This window comes from Liolophura sinensis, chromosome 7, assembly GCF_032854445.1.
Source record: "Liolophura sinensis isolate JHLJ2023 chromosome 7, CUHK_Ljap_v2, whole genome shotgun sequence".
NCBI classification, from domain to species: Eukaryota; Metazoa; Mollusca; class Polyplacophora; order Chitonida; family Chitonidae; genus Liolophura; species Liolophura sinensis.
This window is the reverse complement of record NC_088301.1, coordinates 5,993,314-6,017,753: the sequence shown is the minus strand read 5'-3', so window position 1 is coordinate 6,017,753 and position 24,440 is coordinate 5,993,314. Positions and strand designations below refer to the sequence as shown.

At 38.6% G+C, this 24,440-nt stretch overlaps 2 protein-coding genes across 2 annotated transcripts in view; both read left to right on the top strand.

The window, feature by feature from the left end:
* Nucleotides 1-6,809: 6,809 nt before the first annotated feature.
* LOC135469902 (protein draper-like) lies at nucleotides 6,810-18,039 on the top strand. Its single transcript, XM_064748540.1, has 7 exons — nucleotides 6,810-7,008; nucleotides 8,250-8,354; nucleotides 8,782-9,012; nucleotides 13,028-13,237; nucleotides 13,935-14,084; nucleotides 17,040-17,189; nucleotides 17,936-18,039. Exons 1-7 carry the CDS (start codon nucleotides 6,948-6,950, stop codon nucleotides 18,037-18,039), a joined length of 1,011 nt encoding a protein of 336 aa, XP_064604610.1. The 5' UTR covers nucleotides 6,810-6,947.
* A 3,553-nt stretch (nucleotides 18,040-21,592) lies between these two features.
* LOC135469901 (receptor-type tyrosine-protein phosphatase alpha-like) overlaps nucleotides 21,593-24,440 on the top strand; it is a 37,061-nt gene continuing 34,213 nt past the window's right edge. Inside the window, exons 1-2 of the mRNA XM_064748539.1 lie at nucleotides 21,593-21,657; nucleotides 23,006-23,187. Coding sequence (XP_064604609.1) covers nucleotides 21,593-21,657; nucleotides 23,006-23,187 — 247 coding nt within the window. The remainder of the gene's footprint in view (nucleotides 21,658-23,005; nucleotides 23,188-24,440) is intronic.

The window sequence follows — 24,440 nt, the reverse complement described above, 5'->3', positions numbered from 1 at the left end:
GTGTATTAGTTCAACTCAAGCCTCCCAAGGAATTTGCAACATTCAGATAAAACCACTTCCTGAGGCCTTGAGATCGACCAACCGTCAACACCGCTGTGAGAGCTGTTTATGTGGTTTTTACTAGAAGTTCGATGGATACTACTTGACTTTCATCAATATCACAAATAAACTGCGCTCACTCTGTAGGTGAAATCTGTAAGTTATATACGGGAAAATATTATAGATTAGCATATTGACTATGATGCTGTCAAGAATTTGTGGTAACGCTCGCAGTGGGAGCTACAGGTAAACACAAGAGTACGGATGGGGGAAAGTAGACAAATAACACAGTTATCTACCCTTATGCACAGTGCAGGGAAGTGAAAAAGTACTAGCAGAATCGAACGTCTCAGAACGAACCTCGTTCTGAATTTAAAGTTCCTGTCACACATCCATTTTGGAATGTTATAGTCTGGGAGAGTCCCTCGGCACTATAATTTTATTCAGCCCGAGATGATCGCGTTAGAAAAGGTCTATTTTCGAAAACACCATGCATCCAAATTATATTCGCACCAGTACACAATTCCAGCAACTATTCGAACATAGGCCTGTCCAGTCTACGCTCAAATCGGAAATGCCCGTTTCCTTCCGATGTTGTTGAGCACATTTTCTCTCAGAACATACAAAACTTTCCACGAAAATATCCCCACCTTCAACAAAGTTCGAACCACTAAGCTACTACTTGCTTGCACAAAAGTGGAGAGTAAAATCTACATCAGTTTTACTCTCTAGTCTCTCAGTTGCTCTTCCGTTTAAAGACGGAAGGTTGAACAGGTGGACTGGTAAGACCACACGATGTCATCCAACCAATCACGTAACACTTAAGCGGGAATCTCCTCAGTCATCCTGATACCAGAGCGCTCCTCAGTGAGCCATATCGCTAGACTTTCTGAAAGGTTCTACAGCTTCGTTTGCGTATACACGCACACACACGCACGCCCCCTCCCCCCTCCCCCACACATAATCTTTGCTAGTGATATTTTCAGTGACTTTCATTTTACTGACTATGCACTGTTTTGCTTTAATTTCTCTTTCGTCATATCCGCTAGTTTTATAATTAGGAAATAAAAAATGAAATAGTTTTGACTATGAATGGGAATCATTATGAACAGATGTGTGTGTTAAAAATCAGGCTCATCATAAATTCCATCAAACACACTTCCTCACGATCAAAAAAGAAATTTAAAAAGTTGAGACGTTTAGAATAAAATTGAAAGTCACTGAGGTATGATCTTAGTTTCCTAGCATACCCAGAGTCCTACACACAGTCAACACATTCTTCGTAATCAGAATTTATTACAAAATAAAATAACCCAGTGAAGTCCTCAAACTGATTTCTTTAACCATTAACTACAGATTCTTCTACAGGTTCTTCAGATGAAAAGCCTCCCACTCATAATCACCACTTAAGATATTTATATACATGTATGTTATTATTCATATAGGGAGCGGGTCATGGCTGATTGGTCCTGTATTTCAATACACAAAGCGAGGGTTTAATCCCAGCTTTCAGTGGGCACCTTGGTGGCGATAAGTGTTAGACAAAGTTAAACGTTTCTTGAAGACCTCAATGTGGTCTGCATGTTCTCACATCACATATCTGCCTGTATCTATCCAACTGACTTTGATGGTATGTGATATTTCTGTAAATTCATAGTCAACTATATTTTGCTTATACTGACTCAAAATAATCCTTATTGCATGGAAAATACACACAAAATCTTAATGAAGACGTACCAAAGAAAATAGCTTGAACTAAAACAATGAGTAGATCTCTTTTCATTCTCATAAGTGTAAATTAAAAGCTACAGTGGTCTTCACATATTCATGTAAGGTACCATGTAAGGTACCATGTTTGGAAATTCCATAGTTCACAGCACTGAATATATTGACCAAACTCGTGTACCTTGAGATAAATAATCAATTATGAATGATTGTTACTAATTTCCAGAATTATTGATAGGGTCAATGGCCTGGAGGAATATAACACTGTCTTACAAGATAATTACACAGTATTTGAAAATGTGTAATTGCTGGAACAAACCTAGTCAAGCACAAATTTGAAAATTTGTGACAAATACTCACGTATATCATGGTTACACTTAATATGGGTGGAGTAAAAAAAAGGTAAAAAAACCCTTTGTACTTAACTTAACTGCCATATCTCACTTTGTGAAGGAGTGTGAAGCATAGATGAGGTGTACCCCAAGTATACCCCACCCACATGTATATACATCAGATATTGCTCAGGAAAGAGCCCTTTTTGAGTATGAGATAATGTACCTCAGAGACACCTCAGCAAGTCTGAAAAAACTAAGCACTAAAAAGATATACCCCAGAATTCACCTCAGTAAGTTTGAAAAAAAAAAACAGTTAGAAGATATACCTGATGTAGAACTCTGAAACATTGAAAGTTCAAAAAATTGAATGATGTACCTCAGGTACACCTTAGAACCTTGGACAGTTTTAAAATAAGAAATGTGATGTTCACATTTTACTTTAAAGAAAAAGGTGACTACAAAATTACAAATGTTTATGAATGTGCAAAACAACACTGTTTACTAAATGAATACAAACTTTTTCCACACCTTATACCGATTTCGCATTTTTTGGCAAATATTGACCAATGAGCCAGCATAAATATATTGTCCCCTCGATTATTCCAAGATGACAGCTCCTAACAATGTGCATGTCTAGGCTGTGGGAAAACAAACCCAATTATGCACTGGCCGATGCTTTCTGGTGCAGAATTTGTACCATGTGTGGGCACATGAAAAACTTTAAATTGCAGGGAAAAGGAGTACATGTAGTACTAAATGTTGATGAATCAGGTAGGAAGCCTCGTGTAAATGTATGTGAGTGTTGATGTTGTAAACCAGCTGAGATTTACAGATAGGCCTACTGTAAACAAATAATTACAACTTACAACTTGATCTATAATTTATTCAGCCAAAATCTAAGTGTTTTGCAGCTGTTCTCTATCGAAGCTCTGCACCTCAGACATTCAGTTTTTCACCTACTTGTCCCAGGTTACACCTGCACTGAGGTGTACTTTAGGTGTACTGGGGGTATTACTTTGCATAATTGTCAGAACCTCAGTTACACCTTCATTATACCTCACATACACCTCAGATCAGATATGTTATCCCTCAATGGTACACCCCTGATGTACCTCAAGTATGTATACCTCCAGTATATCTTATCAGGGTAAAGGTGTATATCTAGTGCGTCTTGGGAAAATCCAATGGCTATCTTATCAGGCAAGAAAGAGGTACTAATGAATGGATAAAGCTCCTGAAAATTCTACATATACATACATAGTTACATAGTTATACATAGTTAATCAAAGTATGTTGTAGAACAATGAATACATTGTATTGTTAGCACACAATGTCTATAATTCACTATAGACTAAGTAATACACTGCTTGCTAATGTAGCCTTTGTCTATTTCATATTACTCTAGCGTTGAGTCACTTATTTTTTAATTGCTTATTTTTCAGGAGGAAGTTTCAGCGAAACCTACAAACAGGCGGCGCTACGCAATCTGAACCAAACAGTGCTGCAGCCCAGGAGAGATCCGCTCCGTCGGAAGTTGAAGAAGGAAATGAAATACCCGAGCCAGAACGGATGTATGATGCATGGGACCTGAATTCGGTAGAAGAACACCCTTATGAAGCCATTCGTCAGAACAGCCGTTGAGTTTAATGGTAGAGCCGTGTGATCAAGATAATCCACGATAAACAGTTGCGAATGTTTTGGAGAGCCTAGTGTACTGATGTGGGGATATAGAATGTTGACCTAATGTGTAAGCCGTCGTTAGCGTTGGGCATGTCACAATATGGGATATTTTTAACTGATTAACACATATTAACGGTTTTATTCAATGATGTAGAACAATATGGAGACAGAACAGCGTATCACTTGGAGTTCCAGGTCCTACACAATGAGGTTGTTTTGCCCATTTCAGTTATCCCGTGCTGGGAGTTATCCTTTCAGCTGTGCAATAAATGATACTTATGTCTTGGGACTAATATAACAGATCTTCTCAATTTGCCTATCCAGTCAAAATTTCATAAAACTGGTCAAAATACTAACCACAAATTGTCATGTACGGTCTGCATGTGGCAGATCTGTCGTTTAATTATGTTCTTTTGTTGCCTGACATGTAGGCTGGCTGTATACATCGGAGAGTTTCAACACAGCCTTTTTATATACATGTACTCTTGTTAAAATTTTAAATTGAGGCATCCGTGGCCGAGTGTTTAGCGTGCTAGCACAGAACCATAACCCAGGTGCCCCCTACCAAAGGTATCACTGTGATGTAAGTCCAGCTCACGCTGGCTTTTCATGCTGATATTGAATTATAGGCCTATTCATGACGTGTTTTACGAAATATGTCGGAAAACAAAAATCTTAACAAAATCAGCATCAAATATGTTCCATCGCAGCATTTTGTCTTTATGGTTAATCCACATTTCTTGACATAATTGAGGAATTCAGAAAATATTCCACCATGAGTTGGAACAATTCCTCCACCTTGATATTATTCTCACTGTACAAACTGAGTAGAGATTATACAATATGTATGTAGGTGGTGTAAAATATGATCAATAAATGATGAAACAAAATAATAATTTCTTTCGTGGTTTCATATTTTAATTGGCTCTTAGAACTTGCATAATTTCTTTTATTACATTTTAATTATATATTTGACTTGGGTTTAACGCCTATATGTAACAACTTTAAACCTGACACGAATTCGCCTAAATATTAAACATGAGCGAAGTAACAGTAAAGAAATGTGTGGTGTGACATCAGCCTATTATAATATCTGTGTGTCCATATTATTCAGTCAGTGCAGAATTCGGGGTAAATGTCTTCAACGCGGAACCAAGTCAAAGAATTGGACGTTTGCAACCCAACAGACAGTTTTGAAAAAAACCTTTTATAATAATTTTATATGGTGCTAGTACAAAAAGTATATTAAATGGCTCAACATTGTGTGAATAAAACTGAAATTTAAATTGCAAAAGCGTTCCTTAGCGCTCTTTATGGTTAATTGGTACTGCAACTATCTGGAATACAATGTTCAGGAGATAAAATTGTGTCTAATTAATGATTTGTGAGTCATTGTACATGTAAGTGATTGGCAGTGTATAATTGTGTATCACTAAAGAAAGTCTTGGATAGGAATAAGGAGTTTGTCAAAGTCCATCTGCACACATTGGTGAATGTATATATGTACAGATATGCACGTGACACAGCTACCACTCTTCCTAACAAATTAATAAACCAACATACCCAGCACGATCACCATGTTTATAACTATTGGAAATAAAATGTTACCATTTATGTCATCATGGTATTGCCACTGGGCATGGGTAGTGACCCTGGGCAAATAGGGTTCAATCCAAAACAAACAAAATTCCTGCTACTTGTTGCAACAAAACAAAGCTGACATTTCTAATGTATTCCCTATCTATAATGTCTTTGTGGAGATATTGTCTAATCATTGCTCCAGTACTTTATTTGAAGGAAAATCTTGGACCAAGTTGCATCAAGAGCACGTGTGTTAACATATGTAGCAGCTCTTACATGTATATATGTAAATGTGTTATTGGAATGAAACGTGACTAGAGACAGAAAACATTTGTTGATTAGGGACAAGTGTTCAAATCCAGATGTTGGTTAATGGTATGTGTGAAACGATAGCACATAAGAAAAGTCTTATGGGCAAAACACCTACATATAATACAATAGTCGCATCGATTAGAAGGTTGTTATACTTTATGGTATTTGTGTTGTTCTTGTTGTTAATGGACTGTTTCCCTAAAATCCTGTTTTGTGTCAGTAGACCTAGGACGGCACATATTCGTTAAACGTTTTGTAGTGATTACCTCACCACAGACTAAAACTTGGTGAAAGTTATCCAGACAGAAATACGTCTGGAAAGCATGGCGGAAAACAAGGTGCTTACAGGTAGACATGAAAGGACTACAGTAAATCTGCAAATCATTCACTGTTTTGTAGGCTGACATTTCCTTCATATCATGGGTATTTGAATCCAAAATGACCTTTTCTGTGTGATAAAGCCGAGTGTTAAAAGTTGCAGCAACAACCAACCTGAAAGTCGTGTACATATAGTTATAGAAGGGGATTTGTGTATCAAGTAATCAGTATGGTTTAAAGCTGGAGGTAAATTTGCGCATGCGTAACAGACACATTCATTCATTTTTCACTTATTCAGCTGTATACTAAACGCAATAGGAGCGTGACTTCCTGGTTAGTGACACGAATATCTCAATAGAGCACAGTATAACCAGGCCAGGTACATGTAGGTGTTTACTTGTTGCCTAATGCAATACTCGAGACGCGTGAACTAACACTATGAACTGCATTTAGTTTGGGCATTGCCGATGTATAAAACCATACACAACACATTAAGATCAACAGAAGAATACAGACTGTGTCCCTTTACGTAAGTTTAGTATCTGCTATTTTGCCAATTGTGGATCTACGCTTTACACGACAGCACAGATATCTACAGGAGTAAACTCAAACACACCAGGGCACATATATACAGATTCTCAGCACGTGTATCTGTCTGTATACAGGCACAGAGTTTAAAAACTGACAAGAACGCTTTACCAGTGGGACCGATACACACTCTTAGATCTACTTCATCTCGTGTCTAATGGTGGATTTCAGATGGACTAATGATTGAATCTGCAAATTTCGATTGGATTTTCCTAAATTACAACTGGATAGAACTTGTATATGTGAAGATAATAACTTTTAGAAGCATTTTATGTTTCGTGAGAACAGCTTCATGGTGGGAAATCCTCTCCGGATAGAGGTGAATAACTTTTTGTAATCTTAGGCGGTTTGCGAAGATTCCTGATAGACATGGGGAACCATAAGCCACAGGTCAGCAGAGTGTTTCTCGTGATGATATACATAACATTAGGTAAGTCATGCGTGAAGTGGTATTTACTTGTATATTACTTAGTTATACACCTATTGTATGAAGTAGAGGCCTCCGTTGCCGCGCTAGTGCATGCATTGACCCCTCTTACCATCGTTGTGAAATCATGACCAGCTCATGCTGGTTTCCTCTCTGGCCCTACGAAGGATTGCCTGTCAGTAACCTGCTTGTGTCTTCGGTATCTCCTGGGCTCAGCCCAATTTCCTCCCACCATAATGCAGTCGCCGTCTAATAAGTGAATACTCTTGAGTACGGCGTAAAACTCCAATGAAATAAGTATATAAATATTACATGAAGACGATGTGTGTAACATTCGTTAGTCACCTGCTGTACATGGTGGTGATAAGTACAAGGCGTTGTAAGAGTACATTAGACAGCATTTCTTTCCTTGCATTGGGGATCAAATATCTCAAGTACACTACAGTGTATCTCGATAATTCGGGACATGGTGTACGTGACAGAAACCTCTATGTTAAGGCAGCTTTCTCGGCATGCAAATCTGATGCCTTTTATAATACTAACAGCGAAAGCGTTTTTCCGTATAGAGCTACTGGGTTGTGCCTATGTGTACTGGGTAACTATATACATGTGAACACTCTTTAGTGCCCATATGGTCACCCTGAATGTATAACAGGTGCCCACATGGTTATCCTGAATGTATAACAGGTGCCCATATAGTTACCCTAAATGTATAATAGGTGCCCATATGGTTACCCTGAATGTATAACAGCTGCCCATATGGTTACCTTGAATGTATAACAGGTACCCAATTGGTTACCCTAAAATCGTATGTGCATGTCATATATATAATCGTGTTCGCTTTACCTATATTGGTTTTCGTCAGCATTTTCTGCATAAAATTATTTATTTAATTTGATGGGTGTTTTACGCCGTACTCAAGAATATTTCACTTATACAGTGGCGGTCAGAATTATGGTGGGAGGAACCGGGCAGGGCCAGGGGAAAACCCGCGACAACCCGCAGGTTTCGGGAAGACCGTCTCACGTGCGGCTAGAGAGGAAGCCAGCATGATCTGGACTTCAACTCAAGGAGACCGCATCAGTAGGACGCTCCTGGGTCATTTGCCGTGCTGTTGATCTCCCTACAATATGTCTTTACACAACAGGGTATGCTGTAGAACTATAGCCGTCACAACGTTTCACTGTAGAGATATCATTAATTTTTGGATATGCGTGTTTATAGATAAACAGCTTTAATTTCAGTTTTCGGGCAGCTATGCAAGAATTGTCAGAGTGGGTGTGATCAAGAGACAGGTGAATGTTCCGGAAGCTGTAGTCTTGGTTGGGATGGTCCCATCTGCTCCAGAGGTAAGCATCACCGTATAATGTAACAAACGTAACAATGCATTAACTGATAATAACGTGTATGCCGCTACGCAAAGCCAGACAAGTGTCGCTTGACCACTTTAGAACTTCAAAATCAGCCATTGTTCTGTTTTTACTGCTGATAGCTAGAGTGGAGCTGTAACACTGAACACTCTCCGCAAAAAACTACGACTTGGACGGAGGAGTTTAAAAGTCTTAATATACAAAACATTATTTTGCTTAGGACACATGTTGTCAATTTGTTTTTATGATGTTATATAGTACAGGCACACGGACATTGTTATGTTCAAATGTTTAGGTGTCTTTATCAGCATATTATTGTATGAAAGTAATTCTAGTGTAACAAACGTTACGATGCTGAGAAACTGTTCTGTCTAATAGTTGTCTGTTTTAATATTTTGGTTAACAGAGAATGTGGCATTGAAGAGAAACACAACACAATCATCGACCTATAACCAATACATATCTAAACTCGCCGTGGACGGTGGGACAGAACAAGAGTTGTTAAGGACACCACCTACATGTACTCACACACGAGAGAGAGTACAATCCGCGTACTGGACGGTGACACTGGACACACAGTACAACATCTACAGCTTCAGGATCTATAACAGAAAGGGAGATTGTAAAGACGGACCATGTAAGTTTACTTATCTTTACAACAACCAAAAATTTGTAAATATATGGCGTTGGCGACATGTTACAAATAAATAGACTTATAGTCTTTTAAAAGTCAACCTTTATGACAGTAAGTAATATTATAATAATTTTGAATGTGAATATTTGCTTAAACATTGATACCCTTTTAAATCTGATTGTTCACAAACATTTATGTTGTTGTGTTACGACCCAAACTGTCTGTATTATAAAGAGATGGCTTGTTCGAAATACACAACAGTTTAGCCGCACAAAATAGTAACCAAAACCAGCATATTTTATTTTTCAACAATTTATTAGTTTTAACAAGAACAGATAATAAGACTTTTACAAATACTAAAGTACTTAAGTTTAACAAGAAAGGATAGCAGTATCTATACAAATACTAAAGTACTTACATGTACAACGGTGTCAAGTCCAAACGGACGCATATATTCCACAATGCGGAAAACCATACAGGCATAAATGCAGAAATAAGAGGGAAAATCCACAGTATAACTGAGAGTATGACGAAATATACACAAAATTCCACCGACAGGGTCCGTGTACTAATAAGCACTGTGTACACAAGAGCACAAATTAAATATACAAGTTCAGACTGAACAAGTGCTCGGTGGAGACAGGATATAACAAAGCCAGAGGCTTTAAAGACACCAAAATTCAGCACAAAAGGCCTACAAAAGTAATACACAGCGAAAGCATCCAAAACTCTCAATACTTCTCCGTTCTCTCCCTTTGACCTGCTTTCATAGGTCTTATATAGCCTGGTGGAATTGTCTAGAATAAGAAAATTCCTGAACACTTGATGTAAACAAACAGGCATCGAACTGAGCGTATTCTGGAACATTCTAGGGTAGAGGCAGACATCATGCCCTGAACTTAGCATATGTAAACAGTGGCAAACTAAATTTAGAAGCTGACGGCAATTGTGCACATAACATGCTGTGATGGTGATTACAAATGTTGATGTTTTCTCAAATAAAATAAAGACATTAGTTTTGGCACTGAAGTGTAAATCCTACTGAAGAACACGTTCCCCGACTGATTATAAACCTTTTCCTCAGGTTTTTTTCGCAAATATTTCTACGCCAAAGAAATATATCTTCTGCGAAAACCATTTCAGGTTATTTTGTCTTCGTATTTTTCTCTTTTTGTTGCCTTTCTGTTGTGATTGAAATCTGTAAGAAAGTAACCAATGAGTAAAACTAGTAATATGGCACTAATGATATACAGAAAATTCTTTTCAATGTTAATAATATGATCCATTATTTGATTCTGCAAATAAAGATTTAATCACATATATTTCAGATGATGCATATTTTAATTATCTGGTAGTTATCTCATAATAATCTCTGCGTACAATTTTCAAATTTTTTTTTAGATTGAACATTAATTAGCAAGTTTTCGCTCGATATTTTAAATTAAAATTGGTATCTTTAACAGAAAAAATAGGTTGATTGGGATGATACTGATTCACCACAATATTAATTTGATATTGATTATGCTAAGCCTTTGGTCTCTAAATACAATCCAATCCTGGGTCGAGTCACACCTAATGCCTTAAAAGAGGAAGTTCAGCATAAATGGGATAGTGAAACGACTGGTTGACCCGTATTAGTATAATGGCTCGGGCGGGGCGTCTTACTCGCCTTAGGTAAGGCGTCTTAGTGAAGCAGCAATAGGTAAAAGACCAGTGGAAATCCGACCTGCAACAAGGAGGCACATTACATGCACTCTAAGGATTCCTTCGTCGTCATAGGGCTGAAAAATTGTTAAGTACGACGTTAAACCCCAAGCACTCACTCACTCACTCTAAATACAATCCAACGCACATCAAATGGATGGCTGATTGTGCGTACACACTCCAACGGTGTACGTCACACTGTGGTCGTTGACGATCGCTTATGCCATGGATTTATTTATTTTTCTTTTTAGTTTTATATTTAAAGCTGTACTCTAAACTGTTTTATTCTAACCTGACGATGGACTTCTGAGGAAATCAAGAGGTAACTGACATACCTCCAGGCAAAACGGCAAGCAAGATTCTGTCTTAGTCGTGACAATCATACAGCCACGTATATGTAGTCCGAATTTTCTGACCAGAAGTTACATCCAACTACTTTTAGTCGTTCTCTCCTCGTCCATAGTTTTGTGCCTGGTAAGTTGATATTGATCAATATTTTGACCAACGAAGTCTTCGACAAAGCTGAAACTCTTAATGAATAAATTGAACGACTTTTGGCTAGAACTGTAGCATGTCGTCAGGCTTATCACAGTAACTGCTGCAAGTTTTAGTCAAGATATTCGGACTAACACCCAATTAGACTGTTATGCTTGAGAAGAATTGTCATCATAGACAGATATTTAAAGATCAATACACGGTCAAATTTTATTCCACAAAACCTGATGTGCAGCGATAGCAAACCGAAATAAAATCACATAATAATCACATTCAAGAGAAACAGCCATCGACCACGAGGCGATAACTTATGATCGCTTGCGTTTAGACTACTAGGCCGAGCTTGAACGAATGAGTGTCACTGGATGTTCGAAATTTTACTTTACGTAACATATCACGAAAACAGTAAACGGTTACTGTTAGTCTCCAGTAAAGGGTTTCCGTGACCTTGGATTCTGTGACATCAGGAACATGCCATTACTGATTATCATCATTACATCTTGGATCAAACATTTTTCCTGATGAAATCACGTAATAACTCAAGTCTCCATAGCGATTCCCATTATAATTATTAAATATTATTAAAGGGCGGTGATCAATATTTGTAAAGGTACATATTATCAAAATGCTATCATGATATTATGCAAGCATATTACAAAACGACCCTCGATATGATGATAGGTAGGATTCCTGTTACCAATATGTCCTGCACACGCTCCAGACTGAACTGATGGAGCGTAACTTTGTCATAAAAAAATGGACCCCCTCCCCCCCAATGCTCATCTGATTCGGAAGATTTATAGCATAGATCCTTAAAGTAACACATAAATCCATTTAGCAGGAAACCAAAATCAGGAATGCACGTGCCAGAGGATAGCAACGCTTGGCTGCATACCCACGGAGTGAGGGACGAGCAGGTGCCGGCTAATAGCAACATTCGTTGGCAATGGATCAGTCAATAACTTTTCAAAAGAGTTTTAATAAACAACATGTGGAAAAACATACCCTAACATATTTTTGACACAATCAAATTCCACACCCTTGCAAATTAAATCGAAAATATCTAGCTAGCATTTTTCTCTCGGCTCAATTATGATCGAAGATCAATATTTGCCCTCGCACATCGGGCTAGTGGGACTATTGAGCATTTTGACGAAATGTATACCGTATACCCACACAACGCACTGGTATAAGTAGTATAGATTTATTCCCAAATTAAACAAATTAGTAAAGCGAACATCAAAGCATATAAAGCGTTATTTTAACAGGAAGTGAAAATCCATAGACAAGTTCAGCTATATAATAAATAGGTCATTTAGACCTGTTTTGCAAATCATGGAGTGGTATTGTATTGGTCCAGGTTGTGACTCATGCAATACCACTAAATAATGTACACAAGACTTAACGATAACCCATAGTATAAAGTAGCCACATTTGCTAATCGAAAATTTCTTTGTGACAGAGAATTCCTTTGTGATACAGGATAGAGGTCTATTGATCCGTGGTACATGTTTTCTTTGGTCTGATTTGCAGGATTAATTTAAATTTTAGTCCAGGGTTCCTTTAATCTATGGCAAAGGAATTCTTTAATGTATTGGACGTAACGATGTGTTTGTGATCTGAGGAACATGATTTCTTTCATATGTGATGGTGCATTACTTTCGTGTCTCACACAAGATTTTCAGTCATCAGTGGTAAAGTTTCCTTTTTATGGGTGGTACAGTATTCCCGGGGTTGATAATTAACATTACTGTGCGCATTAACAAAAGATGTCTGATAGTAATTCGTTTATTTAGAAAACTGTTGGCTTGTATTGCAGGCGGTAACCGTCTTAATGGTTTTACCCTGTCCGTGGGAAACTCCTCCCGGAATTACACAGTGTGTTACCAGGACACCACCAGGGCTATTTACGGTCCAGGGGACGTTATTAATGGATCTTGTAACGCCAGCAGCCCGATATTAGGAGACACAGTGAAGATTTTGATCAACAATCCCTGGCCGCTCACCCTGTGTGAAGTACAGATATTCGGTATGGTGTCTGAATGGGAAGAATTCTATGACTAAGAAATGCAACTGATTTTCCAGTTCATTTCTTTACTTTCATTCGATATTGTTTCGGAGATAAATGTGTAACAGAAAACGAAAAAGAACACTACCTGTATGTCTGTAAATATTCCTTCATGAAAGTAGGCCAATGTCGATAAAAATCACAAAACAAACGAGCAAGTGATATTTAATTCCATATTTTTGACAACTGTAGAAGTAACTATTTAATCTCCTTTGCTCTAGGTTTAATGTTTATTCTGAGCAAATCAAATAGGTTTGGCTCAACACTCAATACAATAAACGGTCCAGAAAAGTGGAGATTCTGACAATGTGTTTTACTGTCCCCAAAAGACGCCAGCTCAGTCATGGCGCGATCTGGATATGGCTCCTTGCTTTTTACTTATCATGACCAGTTTTTGTCGTACGGCTATCCTGTTCGATAAACTGATCTCTCTAATAACACATAGACAAAATCCTTCAGTTGTCTTTCCTTCTATGAATCTCTCAAAGTAAATGTGTAGAAAGGTAGTAAAGTGTGGAGAGAAGTAAAATTACATAATGTTAATTTAAAGATGTATACAATGTTTATTTACTTTTCCGTTGTTTGTATGTGAATATGTGGCAATACATCGTGCCCCTAAATCAGCATCCTTTTTTGATGTTGTGGGTATGTTTATTAGTGTGCACACCCGGGACATACGGACCAGACTGTGGGAAGAGATGTGGGAACTGTGCCGAGAGACCGTCCGTCTGTGACACAACATCCGGGCTCTGTCCACAGAGAACACCGAGGTGCATGCCGGGATACCGCCCTGAGAAATGTGATGAAGGTGTGTTGTTTGATAGATTGTTGAAGTTTCACCATGTCCAAACATGTGCCTGTTCTTGATAAATTACAAGTTCCAGCGCTTTTACTCTTTATCTGTAACGTCGAAGCCATTTTCCGCACAATAGTCTAAACTGTACCCTTTGGTAGATAAAAGTTGTGGTCTACAGCGATGAAGCCCCCAGTAATAAACATAGTTTTATCGGAAATTCGACACACTAGAAGAATATTTCTTTCACTGCTTAAACCGTTGATGCAGTAGTCGTACTGTATCACTGACAGGGTATTCCAGCCACGCTGCCGTAGCCACTGGGGGTTGTGCTAGTGATTTTGACATGTCAGTGAAGTAAGCTCCCAGTTCCCAGTTCCCGCGTCGACAATCAGATGTGAACCTAGTTCGCAGTTCCTATTTCCTGGTTTGATATTCAAAGCTGAATATCGAAGTGGGATTTCACCAAATGTTGTAGGGCAGGTCTCTGTTATTTACGAATCACCACAGACGCAAATTCAGTTGATTTACAAACCGTGTAATATTCAACGACGGTATCACAATTAAATTATGTCAGGCACTAGTATACCGTTACGGTCCAAACTACATTCATTTCCCCCCAAAAAATTTTGTTGTTCATTTTTGCGTTTTCGAAAAAACAAATATCAGAGTCAGTGCAAAATTCATTAGGAATGCCGAAGGTTTGTGGGAATGAGAAGACGGCATGTCACCGGACAACACTTAAACTTCATTAGGCTATACCTGATTATACAATTTTCTCTGAATCTGTTGCAACTTGAGAATTTATATTTTGCTCCTTCGTCTTTCTCGCATTATAAGGGGTATTTTTCTGTTTTCTTTATAAAATACAGTAAATTTATTGAAACGCCGTGTTCAAGCCGATGTGCTTTCTTTGACGTCCACGATGACTAGGGACAGTCGATTACCTAGACCAGCTTCAGTGGTGCATAGGTTTAGTTCCATTTCTTTCAGAGGTGACCATGGATACATTTGTACAACAACCCTATAGTAACTTTGTAAACATTTAACAGGGGTCAAAATCACCAGCACAGCCCCTCCGTAGGATACGACCTGAACCAGGAATATCTCTATTTAAACAGGGTCGCTAGAGTTCCTTATAATTGATATAGTAGGTCTACTGTATCAATAGTTCAAGCAGTGAAAGAAACAATCTTCCAGTATGTCCATTTTCCGAGAAAGACTATATTGATCACTTTGTCCTTCATTGCTGAAGACTTCAACTTTTATCTGCCATAGGCTACTGCTTAGACTATCATACGAAAAATAACTTCAACGTCAGAGAGCTAGAGTAAACGTGACGTCTCCTTGCTCTCGGTAATGGAGACGTACTGAATCTGTGTCAAGACGAAGATTCACCAAACTGTTAGTGGGTTTGACAAAAATCTAAAAAAATATTTAATGCCAGTTTAAGATACAGTTAAAGTTGTACCTACGGCCACCTGTAATCAGCGTCCATCTGCCGTATTCGGCCACTCTCTGCCGCGACCAAACAATTTTCCATGTTAAACGACCTGTAATATGTGGGCACCTGTCCAACGCGTCCACTGGCCAACATATTTTGCCACCAAATTCTATATCAGCCTGTCCTGAGCGGCCGAGACTTTCAACTGTAATGATGATTGCCGCATCGGACAATCAAAAATTTAAAAATGGCGACCACCCGACTTCAATAGTTTTTATAGTGATTAAAACTTACAATCTGCCACTTTGTGATGAGAAGTAAAACGATAACATTATTGGTCAATAGCAGTGAACTCTACTGTTCTTTAATCAGGCCTAGCTGGTTATTGTCCGGACACCCCTGCACTGTGGCAGTGGATTTGCTCCATGCTGAGGTTCGCGCAATGAATGCCATAAACAGCGGGCAGACTCGATATAATCGGATATAATCTGACCTCCTGTGGTTCCTCCCATGAATGGTTTCTTTGACAAATTATCTGACTTGCTTGGCCATTATCTTTGCAGGCAAATGGTGCTGTGTTTTCATTTTGCGTGGCCAAAATATTACCTGTAACGAACACATGGAGAAATTGATCTTCCTTCACTTGTACATGTTGTTGTTTCACCGGTAATGGCAAATGTGATTGAACATCTCAGCAGTTTGCCATTTACAGTCCAAAACTCTGTTAGAATAGTCATTTATAGCTACGTAGGCCAAACTAGCACACGGATTTTTAGGGCTTGACAATGACGAGAAGAAAGTTCTCCTGTCATGCGTGCCCTCACCTGAAACTCTTTGTGTAATCGGCTGTTAAGTGCGTGAAATCCATAGGTCTACCCCCCAAAACTTGAAATTATTGAGTTATTATTTTACTACAATTGTTATATTTCTATGAAATTTATGTAGCTGACCAAGTTAGTGCTGTAACAATTATGTATAAGATTATTATGTAGGTCTACATGTGTTGATTTCCTGAAACTTAATTCTATTGTGATCTGGCTTGGTCTTCACAACCTGTCTTATGTGGCCAACTGTCATATGCGGCTACTTTTAACGTGTCCTTTGACTGGCCGCATACAACGGGTTTGACTGTACTTTTAATTGTAGTCTTTCATTGGACATAAACATTAGTCAGGTGCTGTCTTTTTTTACTTTAAGAGACGTCAACTCGTGTTTTGAAATATATTTCCTTTTTGTATCACCGCAAGTATATTATACAAATGCCACCAATATCTTCTCAAGATATGTTTTTTAATATTAAAATATTTTACAGCGGCATTCAATTCTCTCCAAAGGAATAAGTTCACAGATTAGTTAGGGTCTTCGCCAATTAGATGTACGTGGTGAAACCGTTGGCTTACTCTCTACATCTTTACTTTCCTCCTTTCCTAAATGTGTCAGCCTTCATACGCCTATGTGCCAAAAATTACCAGACTCCTTACAATGTTGAATAACCACACTCAACTGTGTTATCACTGTGTTATCAGTCTGCACCTTAGGAAACTACGGACCTGATTGTGCTATGAGATGTGGACATTGTGCGGATGACCAATTATCTTGTGACACTGTATCCGGAACGTGTGCCGACACAAAGCCCAGATGCATGCCGGGATATTCTGGTCCGAAGTGTGATACAGGTACTTTATCTGTTACCTGTTCTAGACGCATACTTAAGGCACTGACGCTCTTGGTATCTATCACAGAGTATGACGCGAGTAAATGGCATCTTAGGCTTTCTCTAAAACGTCGTAGATTCAAAATCAGACAGACAACTGAAATGTCAAGTAATGTTCTGTTGAAATGATTCAGTGGTGTTGTAAAGGTGTGTGTTGAATAGATGTTCTAGGCGAACAGACGTAAGTTCAGTCAGAATCATTTTTACCATTGTCCAATTCCTAGGTAACAATACACCTTTTTTTATGCCGTATACCAAGGGCCATGTCCTGGTTTGATCACAGTGCAGTGTAACATCGAAGTAAATCGGTCATAAATCTCGTTCGTTTAGCTTGCGAGGGAAATTACGGTCCTGACTGTTTGCAGAGATGTGGGAACTGTACCAAAGGCCGATCTGTTTGTGACGCTAAATCCGGGAACTGCCCAGAGGGAACACCCAAGTGCATGCCGGGATACACCGGTGTAAAGTGTGATACAGGTTAGGTCAGCGCGGGGTGTCATTGTGATAGACGGATAGCTATTACTGACGACAAGAGTCCCCGCTTCTGTTGCATTTCCCATTAGTATCCCTGCCTCCATCTACCAACCCCACCTCCCCACCCTCAAACCCAAAATGTCTGATTGCCAAGAGCCGATTTTGCTGTAAAAATGTGAATTGTTTATTTAATCTCTTTATTTATTTCATTGACCTCTTGACTTGATCTTACAGCGGCCGCACTGGTGGAAGGCTTCTGGGCTAACCACTCTGACACAGAGGCCCTAACCTCCCTAGTAAGGCGGAGTACGCGTAGTAGTTATCATGACTATATATAGGGTAGTCGTATTTCACTCCTGACTGTACTGCCGAACAGCTGGTGTTTGGCTGGTCAGTTAAAATATGTTTAAACCGTAGAAATGATTTGAAAAATTGTCTCCCCAAATATTTTAAATGACCTGATTATTTATATTATTAGAAATATTGAATATTTCAGACAAGTCTGCATATTCGATGCTTCGAATAAAAGGTTTGTAAATTCTGCTGCAGAATGTACTCTGGGCACTTATGGTCCGGATTGTATAGAAACCTGTGGCTCCTGTGCCGAAGGAAACGCTGTGTGTAACACCACATCCGGGCACTGTCCCGACCGAGAACCACGATGTGCAGAAGGGTATTACGAGCTCTGGTGCAAATCAGGTATTTCAAGTGCTGCATGTGAAAAGTGTCTTCCTCTTTGGTTTTCTTCTATAAATATTTTACCCTCAATATAATAGAAGAATTACGATGAAATTAGCGATGAAATTGTCAATTTTCCTCATTTAGAGTTCGCGCTAGCGCAGCGTAATAACCCGGGAGAATCTCACCAATGCTGTCTCTGTGAGTTCAAGTCCAGCTCATTCTGGCTTTCTTTCCGGCCGTACGTGGGAAGGTCTGTTAGCAGCCGGCGGATGGTCATGTGTTTCCCCCGGACTCTGTCCGGTTTCTTCCCACCGATTTCTACGGCGTAAAACACCCATCAAATAAATCGTTTAATGTTTTATTCTAACTGTTCATGTAGATGTAAAAGTAGCAAATTAATTAAGTCCTGGCAAGAGATCGTTATAGCACAGATCGGCCGTTAATATATCGTGGCTTCAACTGAGTACAATAACTCTGAAATTAATTTGTACCGATCACAAAAATGCCACTGTTAGGCACTTCAGTAACACACAGCAATTTTGTCCATGCTTGAAAGTAACAAGGAAGCAAGCTGCCTCCAAGTGTCATTTTCCCATTGTCAGCAAATTGTCTTGTTAGTCTTCATTCCCATTGTCTGTTGAGACATACGATAAGGTAGATCATTGCCAGTATATTGATTTACAGTATCGTCAAGCCATCATTATACCTCAACAGAACGGAATTACACTTACGGGCTCATATAAACCAATTCAACAGATTGATGACCGATAATCAATTCAACTCAGGCAAATGAAAATCTTGCGACAATGGACAATACCATTACCATCCAAATCCTGCTTATTGCAGACGTAATCGGTCTTACATTTTCAGAATTGCCCGTAAACCCTCCGAATTACACGGGAGTCATTGCCGGCAGTGCAGTTGGAATCATCCTTGTCTTAGTCATCGGAGTCGTTGTCATTGCAATATTGATGTAAGTCTGATAATGTTTTACTGTATGTAAGTTGGTTTGACATTATGATTGTATTTATATAGTCATCTGAGGGTTGCACACTTAAACATGTTTAACCTTTATCTTCTGTTAATTTCTTTTTCATTGTTGTTCGACTGCGGATGGTCATGGATTTCCCCCATGTTTTCCTCCAAGTTTAATGCTGTCCTCCATCGTAAAAGTGAAACATTCTTGAGTACGGATAAAAACACGAAATAAAAGATAAATAAATAAATAAATCATTATTGTTTCACATTACTACCACATAGGTATCAATCATAGGTGTGTAATAGTGGGTGGAGGCCCCTCGGTCCAGATGAATCTCTTTGAATCGTTCAGCCAGATTGTGTTAGTTCGACCCAAGCCTCTGAAGGAATTTGCAACATTCAGATGAAACCACTTTCTGAGGTATTGAGATCGACCAACCGTCAACACCGCTGTGAGAGCTGTTTATGTGGTTTTTACTAGAAGTTTGATGGATACTACTTGACTTTCATCAATATCACAAATAAACTGCGCTCACTCTGTGGGTGAAATCTGTAAGTTATGTACGGGAAAATATTATAGATTAGCATATTGACTATTATGCTGTCAAGAATTTGTGGTAACGCTCGCAGTGGGAGCTACAGGTAAACACAAGAGTACGGATGGGGGAAAATAGACAAATAACACAGTTATCTACCCTTATGCACAGTGCAGGGAAGTGAAAAAGTACTGGCAGAATCGAACGTCTCAGAACGAACCTCGTTCTGAATTTAAAGTTCCTGTCACACATCCATTTTGGAATGTTATAGTCTGGGAGAGTCCCTCGGCACTTTAATTTCATTCAGCCCGAGATGATCGCGTTAGAAAAGGTCTATTTTCGAAAACACCATGCATCCAAATTATATTCGCGCCAGTACACAATTCCAGCAACTATTCGAACATTAGCCTGTCCAGTCTACGCTCAAATCGGAAATGCCCGTTTCCTTCCGATGTTGTTGAGCACATACACCGATTTATCTCTCAGAACATACAAAACTTTCCACGAAAATATCCCCACCTTCAACAAAGTTCGAACCACTAAGCTACTACTTGCTAAAATCTACATCAGTTTTACTCTCTAGTCTCTCATTTGCTCTTCCGTTTAAAGACGGAAGGTTGAACAGGTGGACTGGTAAGACCACACGATGTCATCCAACCAATCACGTAACACTTAAGCGGGAATCTCCTCACTCATCCTGATACCAGAGCGCTCCTCAGTGAGCCATATCGCTAGACTTTCTGAAAGGTTCTACAGCTTCGTTTGCGTACACACGTACACACACGCACGCCCCCTCCCCCCTCCCCCACACATAATCTTTGCAAGTGATACTTTCAGTGACTTTCATTTTACTGACTATGCACTATTTTGCTTTAATTTCTCTTTTGTCATATCCGCTAGTTTTATAATTAGGAAATAAAAAATGAAATAGTTTTGACTATGAATGGAAATCATTAAGAACAGATGTGTGTGTTAAAAATCAGGCTCATCAAATAAATAAATTCCATCAAACACACTTCCTCACGATCAAAAAAGAAATTTAAAAAGTTGAGACGTTTAGAATAAAATTGAAAGTCACTGAGGTATGATCTTATTTTCCTAGCATAGCCAGATGCCTACACACAGCCAACATATTCTTCGAAATCAGAATTTATTACAAAATAAAATAACCCAGTGAAGTCCTCAAACTGATTTCTTTAACCATTAACTACAGATTCTTCTACAGGTTCTTCAGATGAAAAGCCTCCCACTCATAATCACCACTTAAGATATTTATATACATGTATGCTATTATTCATATAGAGAGCGGGTCATGGCTGATTGGTCCTGTATTTCAATACACAAGGTGAGGGTTCAATCCCAGCTTTCAGTAGGGACCTTGGTGGCGATAAGTGTTCGACAAAGTTAAACGTTTCTTGAAGACCTCAATGTGGTCTGCATGTTCTCACATCACATATCTGCCTGTATCTATCCAACTGACTTTGATGGTATGTGATATTTCTGTAAATTCATAGTCAACTATATTTTGCTTATACTGACTCAAAATAATCCTTATTGCATGGAAAATACACACAAAATCTTAATGAAGACGTACCTAAGAAAAAAGCTTGCACTAAAACAATGAGTAAATCTCTTTTCATTCTCATAAGTGTAAATTAAAAGCTACAGTGGTCTTCACATATTCATGTAAGGTACCATGATTGTGATGTTTGAAAATTCCATAGTTCATAGCATTGAACATATTGACAAAACTGGTGTACAGTGAGATAAATAATCAATTATGAATGATTATTACTATCAGAAATTTCCAGAATTATTGATAGGGTCAATGGCCTGGAGGGATATAACACTGTCTTACAAGATAATTACACAGTATTTGAAAATGTGTAAGTGCTGGAACAAACCTAGTCAAGCACAAATTTGAAAATTTGTGACAAATACTCACGTATATCATGGTTACACTTAATATGGGTTGAAAAAAAAACAGTTAGAAGATATACCTGATGTACAAATCAGAAACATTGAAAGTTCAAAAAATTGAATGATGTACCTCAGGTACACCTTCGAACCTTGGACAATTTTAAAATAAGAAATGTGATGTTCACATTTTACTATAAAGAAAAAGGAGACTACAAAATTACAAATGTTTATGCATGTGCAAAACAACACTGTTTACGAAATGAATACAACCTTTTCCACACCTTATACTGATTTCGCATTTTTTGGCAAATATTGACCAATGAGCCAGCATAAATATATTGTCCCCTCGATTATTCCAAGATGACTGCCCCTAACAATGTGCATGTCTAGGCTGTGGGAAAACAAACCCAATTATGCATTGGCCGATACTTTCTGGTGCATAATTTGTACCCTGTGTGGGCACACGAAAAACTTTAAATTTCACGGAAAAGGAGTAGTAATAAATGTTGATGAATCAGCTGGGAAGCCTCGTGTAAATGTATGTGAATGTTGATGTTGTAAACCAGCTGAGATTTACGGATAGGCCTACTGTAAACAAATAATTACAACTTACAACTTGATCTATAATTTATTCAGCCAAAATCTAAGTGTTTTGCAGCTGTTCTCTATCGAAGCTCTGCACCTCAGACATTCAGTTTTTCACCTACTCGCCCCAGGTTACACCTGCACTGAGGTGTACTTTAGGTGTACTGGGGGTATTACTTTGCATAATTGTCAGAACCTCAGTTACACCTTCATTATACCTCACATACACCTCAGATCAGATATGTTATACCTCAGTGGTACACCCCTGATGTAGCTCAAGTATGTATATCTCCAGTATATCTTATCAGGGTAAAGGTGTATATCTAGTGCGTCTTGGGAAAAGCCAATGGCTATCTTATCAGGCAAGAAAGAGGTACTAATGAATAGATGAAGCTCCTGAAAATTCCACATATACATACATAGTTACATAGTTATACATAGTTAATCAGAGTATGTTGTAGAACAATGAATACATTGTATTGTTAGCACACAATGTCTATAATTCACTGTAGGCTAAGTAATGCACTGCTTGCCAACCTAGGCTTTGTCTATTTCATATTACTCTAGCGTTGAGTCACTTATTTTTTAATTGCTTATTTTTCAGGAGGAGGTTTCAGCGAAACCTACAGACAGGCGGCGCTACGCAGTCTGAACCAAACAGTGCTGCAGCCCAGGAGAGATCCGCTCCGTCGGAAGTTGAAGAAGGAAATGAAATACCCGAGCCAGAACGGATGTATGATGCATGGAACCAGAATTCGGTAGAAGAACACCCTTATGAAACCATTCGTCAGGACAGCCGTTGAGTTTAATGGTAGAGACGTGTGATCAAGATAATCCACGATAGACAGTTGTGAATGACTTGGAGAGCCTAGTGTACTGATGTGGGGATGTAGAATGTTGACCTAATGTGTAAGCCGTCGTTAGCGTTGGGCTTGTCACAATATGGGATATTTTTAACTGATTAACACATATTAACGGTTTAATTCAATGATTTAGAACAATGTGGAGACAGGACAGCGTATCACTTGGAGTTCCAGGTCCTACACAATGAGGTTGTTTTGCCCATTTCAGTTATTCCGTGCTGGAAGTTATCCTTTCAGCTGTGCAATAAATGATACTTATGTCTTGGGACTAATATAACAGATCTGTCCAAAAAGGCTTTATTAATGGAGCTCGATTCAAGCCTTCTCAATTTGCCTATCCAGTCAAAATTTCACAAAACTGGCCAAAATACTAACCACAAATTGTCATGTACAGTCTGCATGCGGCAGATCTGTCGTTTAATTATTTTCTTTTATTGCCTGACATGTAGGCTGGCTGTATACATCGGAGAATTTCAACACAGCCTTTTTATATACATGTACTCTTGTTAAAATTTTAAACTGAGGCATGTGTGGCCGAGTGTTTAGCGTGCTAGCACAGAAGCATAGATCCGGGTGCCCCCTACCAAAGATATCACTGTGATGTAAGTCCAGTTCACGCTGGCTTCCCCTGCTGATATTGAATTATAGGCCTACTCATGACGTGTTTTACGAAATATGTCGGAGAACAAAAATCTTAACAAAATCAGCATCAAATATGTTCCATCGCAGCATTTTGTCTTCATGGTTAATCCACATTTCTTGACATACTTGAGGAATTTAGAAAATATTCCACCATGAGTTGGAACAATTCCACCACCTGGATATTATTCTCACTGTACAAGCTGGGGAGAGATTATACAATATGTATGTAGGTGGTGTTAAATATGATCAATAAATGATGCAATAAAGTAATAATTTCTTTCGTGGTTTCATATTTTATTTGGCTCTGAAAACTTGCAGAAATTATTTTATTATCTTTCAATTATATATTTAAATTGTGTTTAACGCCAGTATGTAACAACTTTAAACCCCCTACAAATTCGTCCAAATATTAAACATGAGCCAAGTAACAGTAAAGAAATATGCGGTGTCACCGCCTTTTATAATATCTGTGTGTTCATATTATTCAGTCAGTGCAGAATTCGGGGGCAAATATCTTCAATTCGGGACCAAATC

Coding starts and splice junctions, on each gene's coding strand:
- LOC135469902 (XM_064748540.1), top strand. CDS start 6,948: ATGGGGAACCATAAGCCACAGGTCAGCAGAGTGTTTCTCGTGATGATA. Junction 13,238..13,934: donor GTGTGAAGTACAGATATTCG/GTATGGTGTCTG, acceptor TATGTTTATTAG/TGTGCACACCCGGGACATAC. Junction 17,190..17,935: donor TGGTCCGAAGTGTGATACAG/GTACTTTATCTG, acceptor TTGATCTTACAG/CGGCCGCACTGGTGGAAGGC.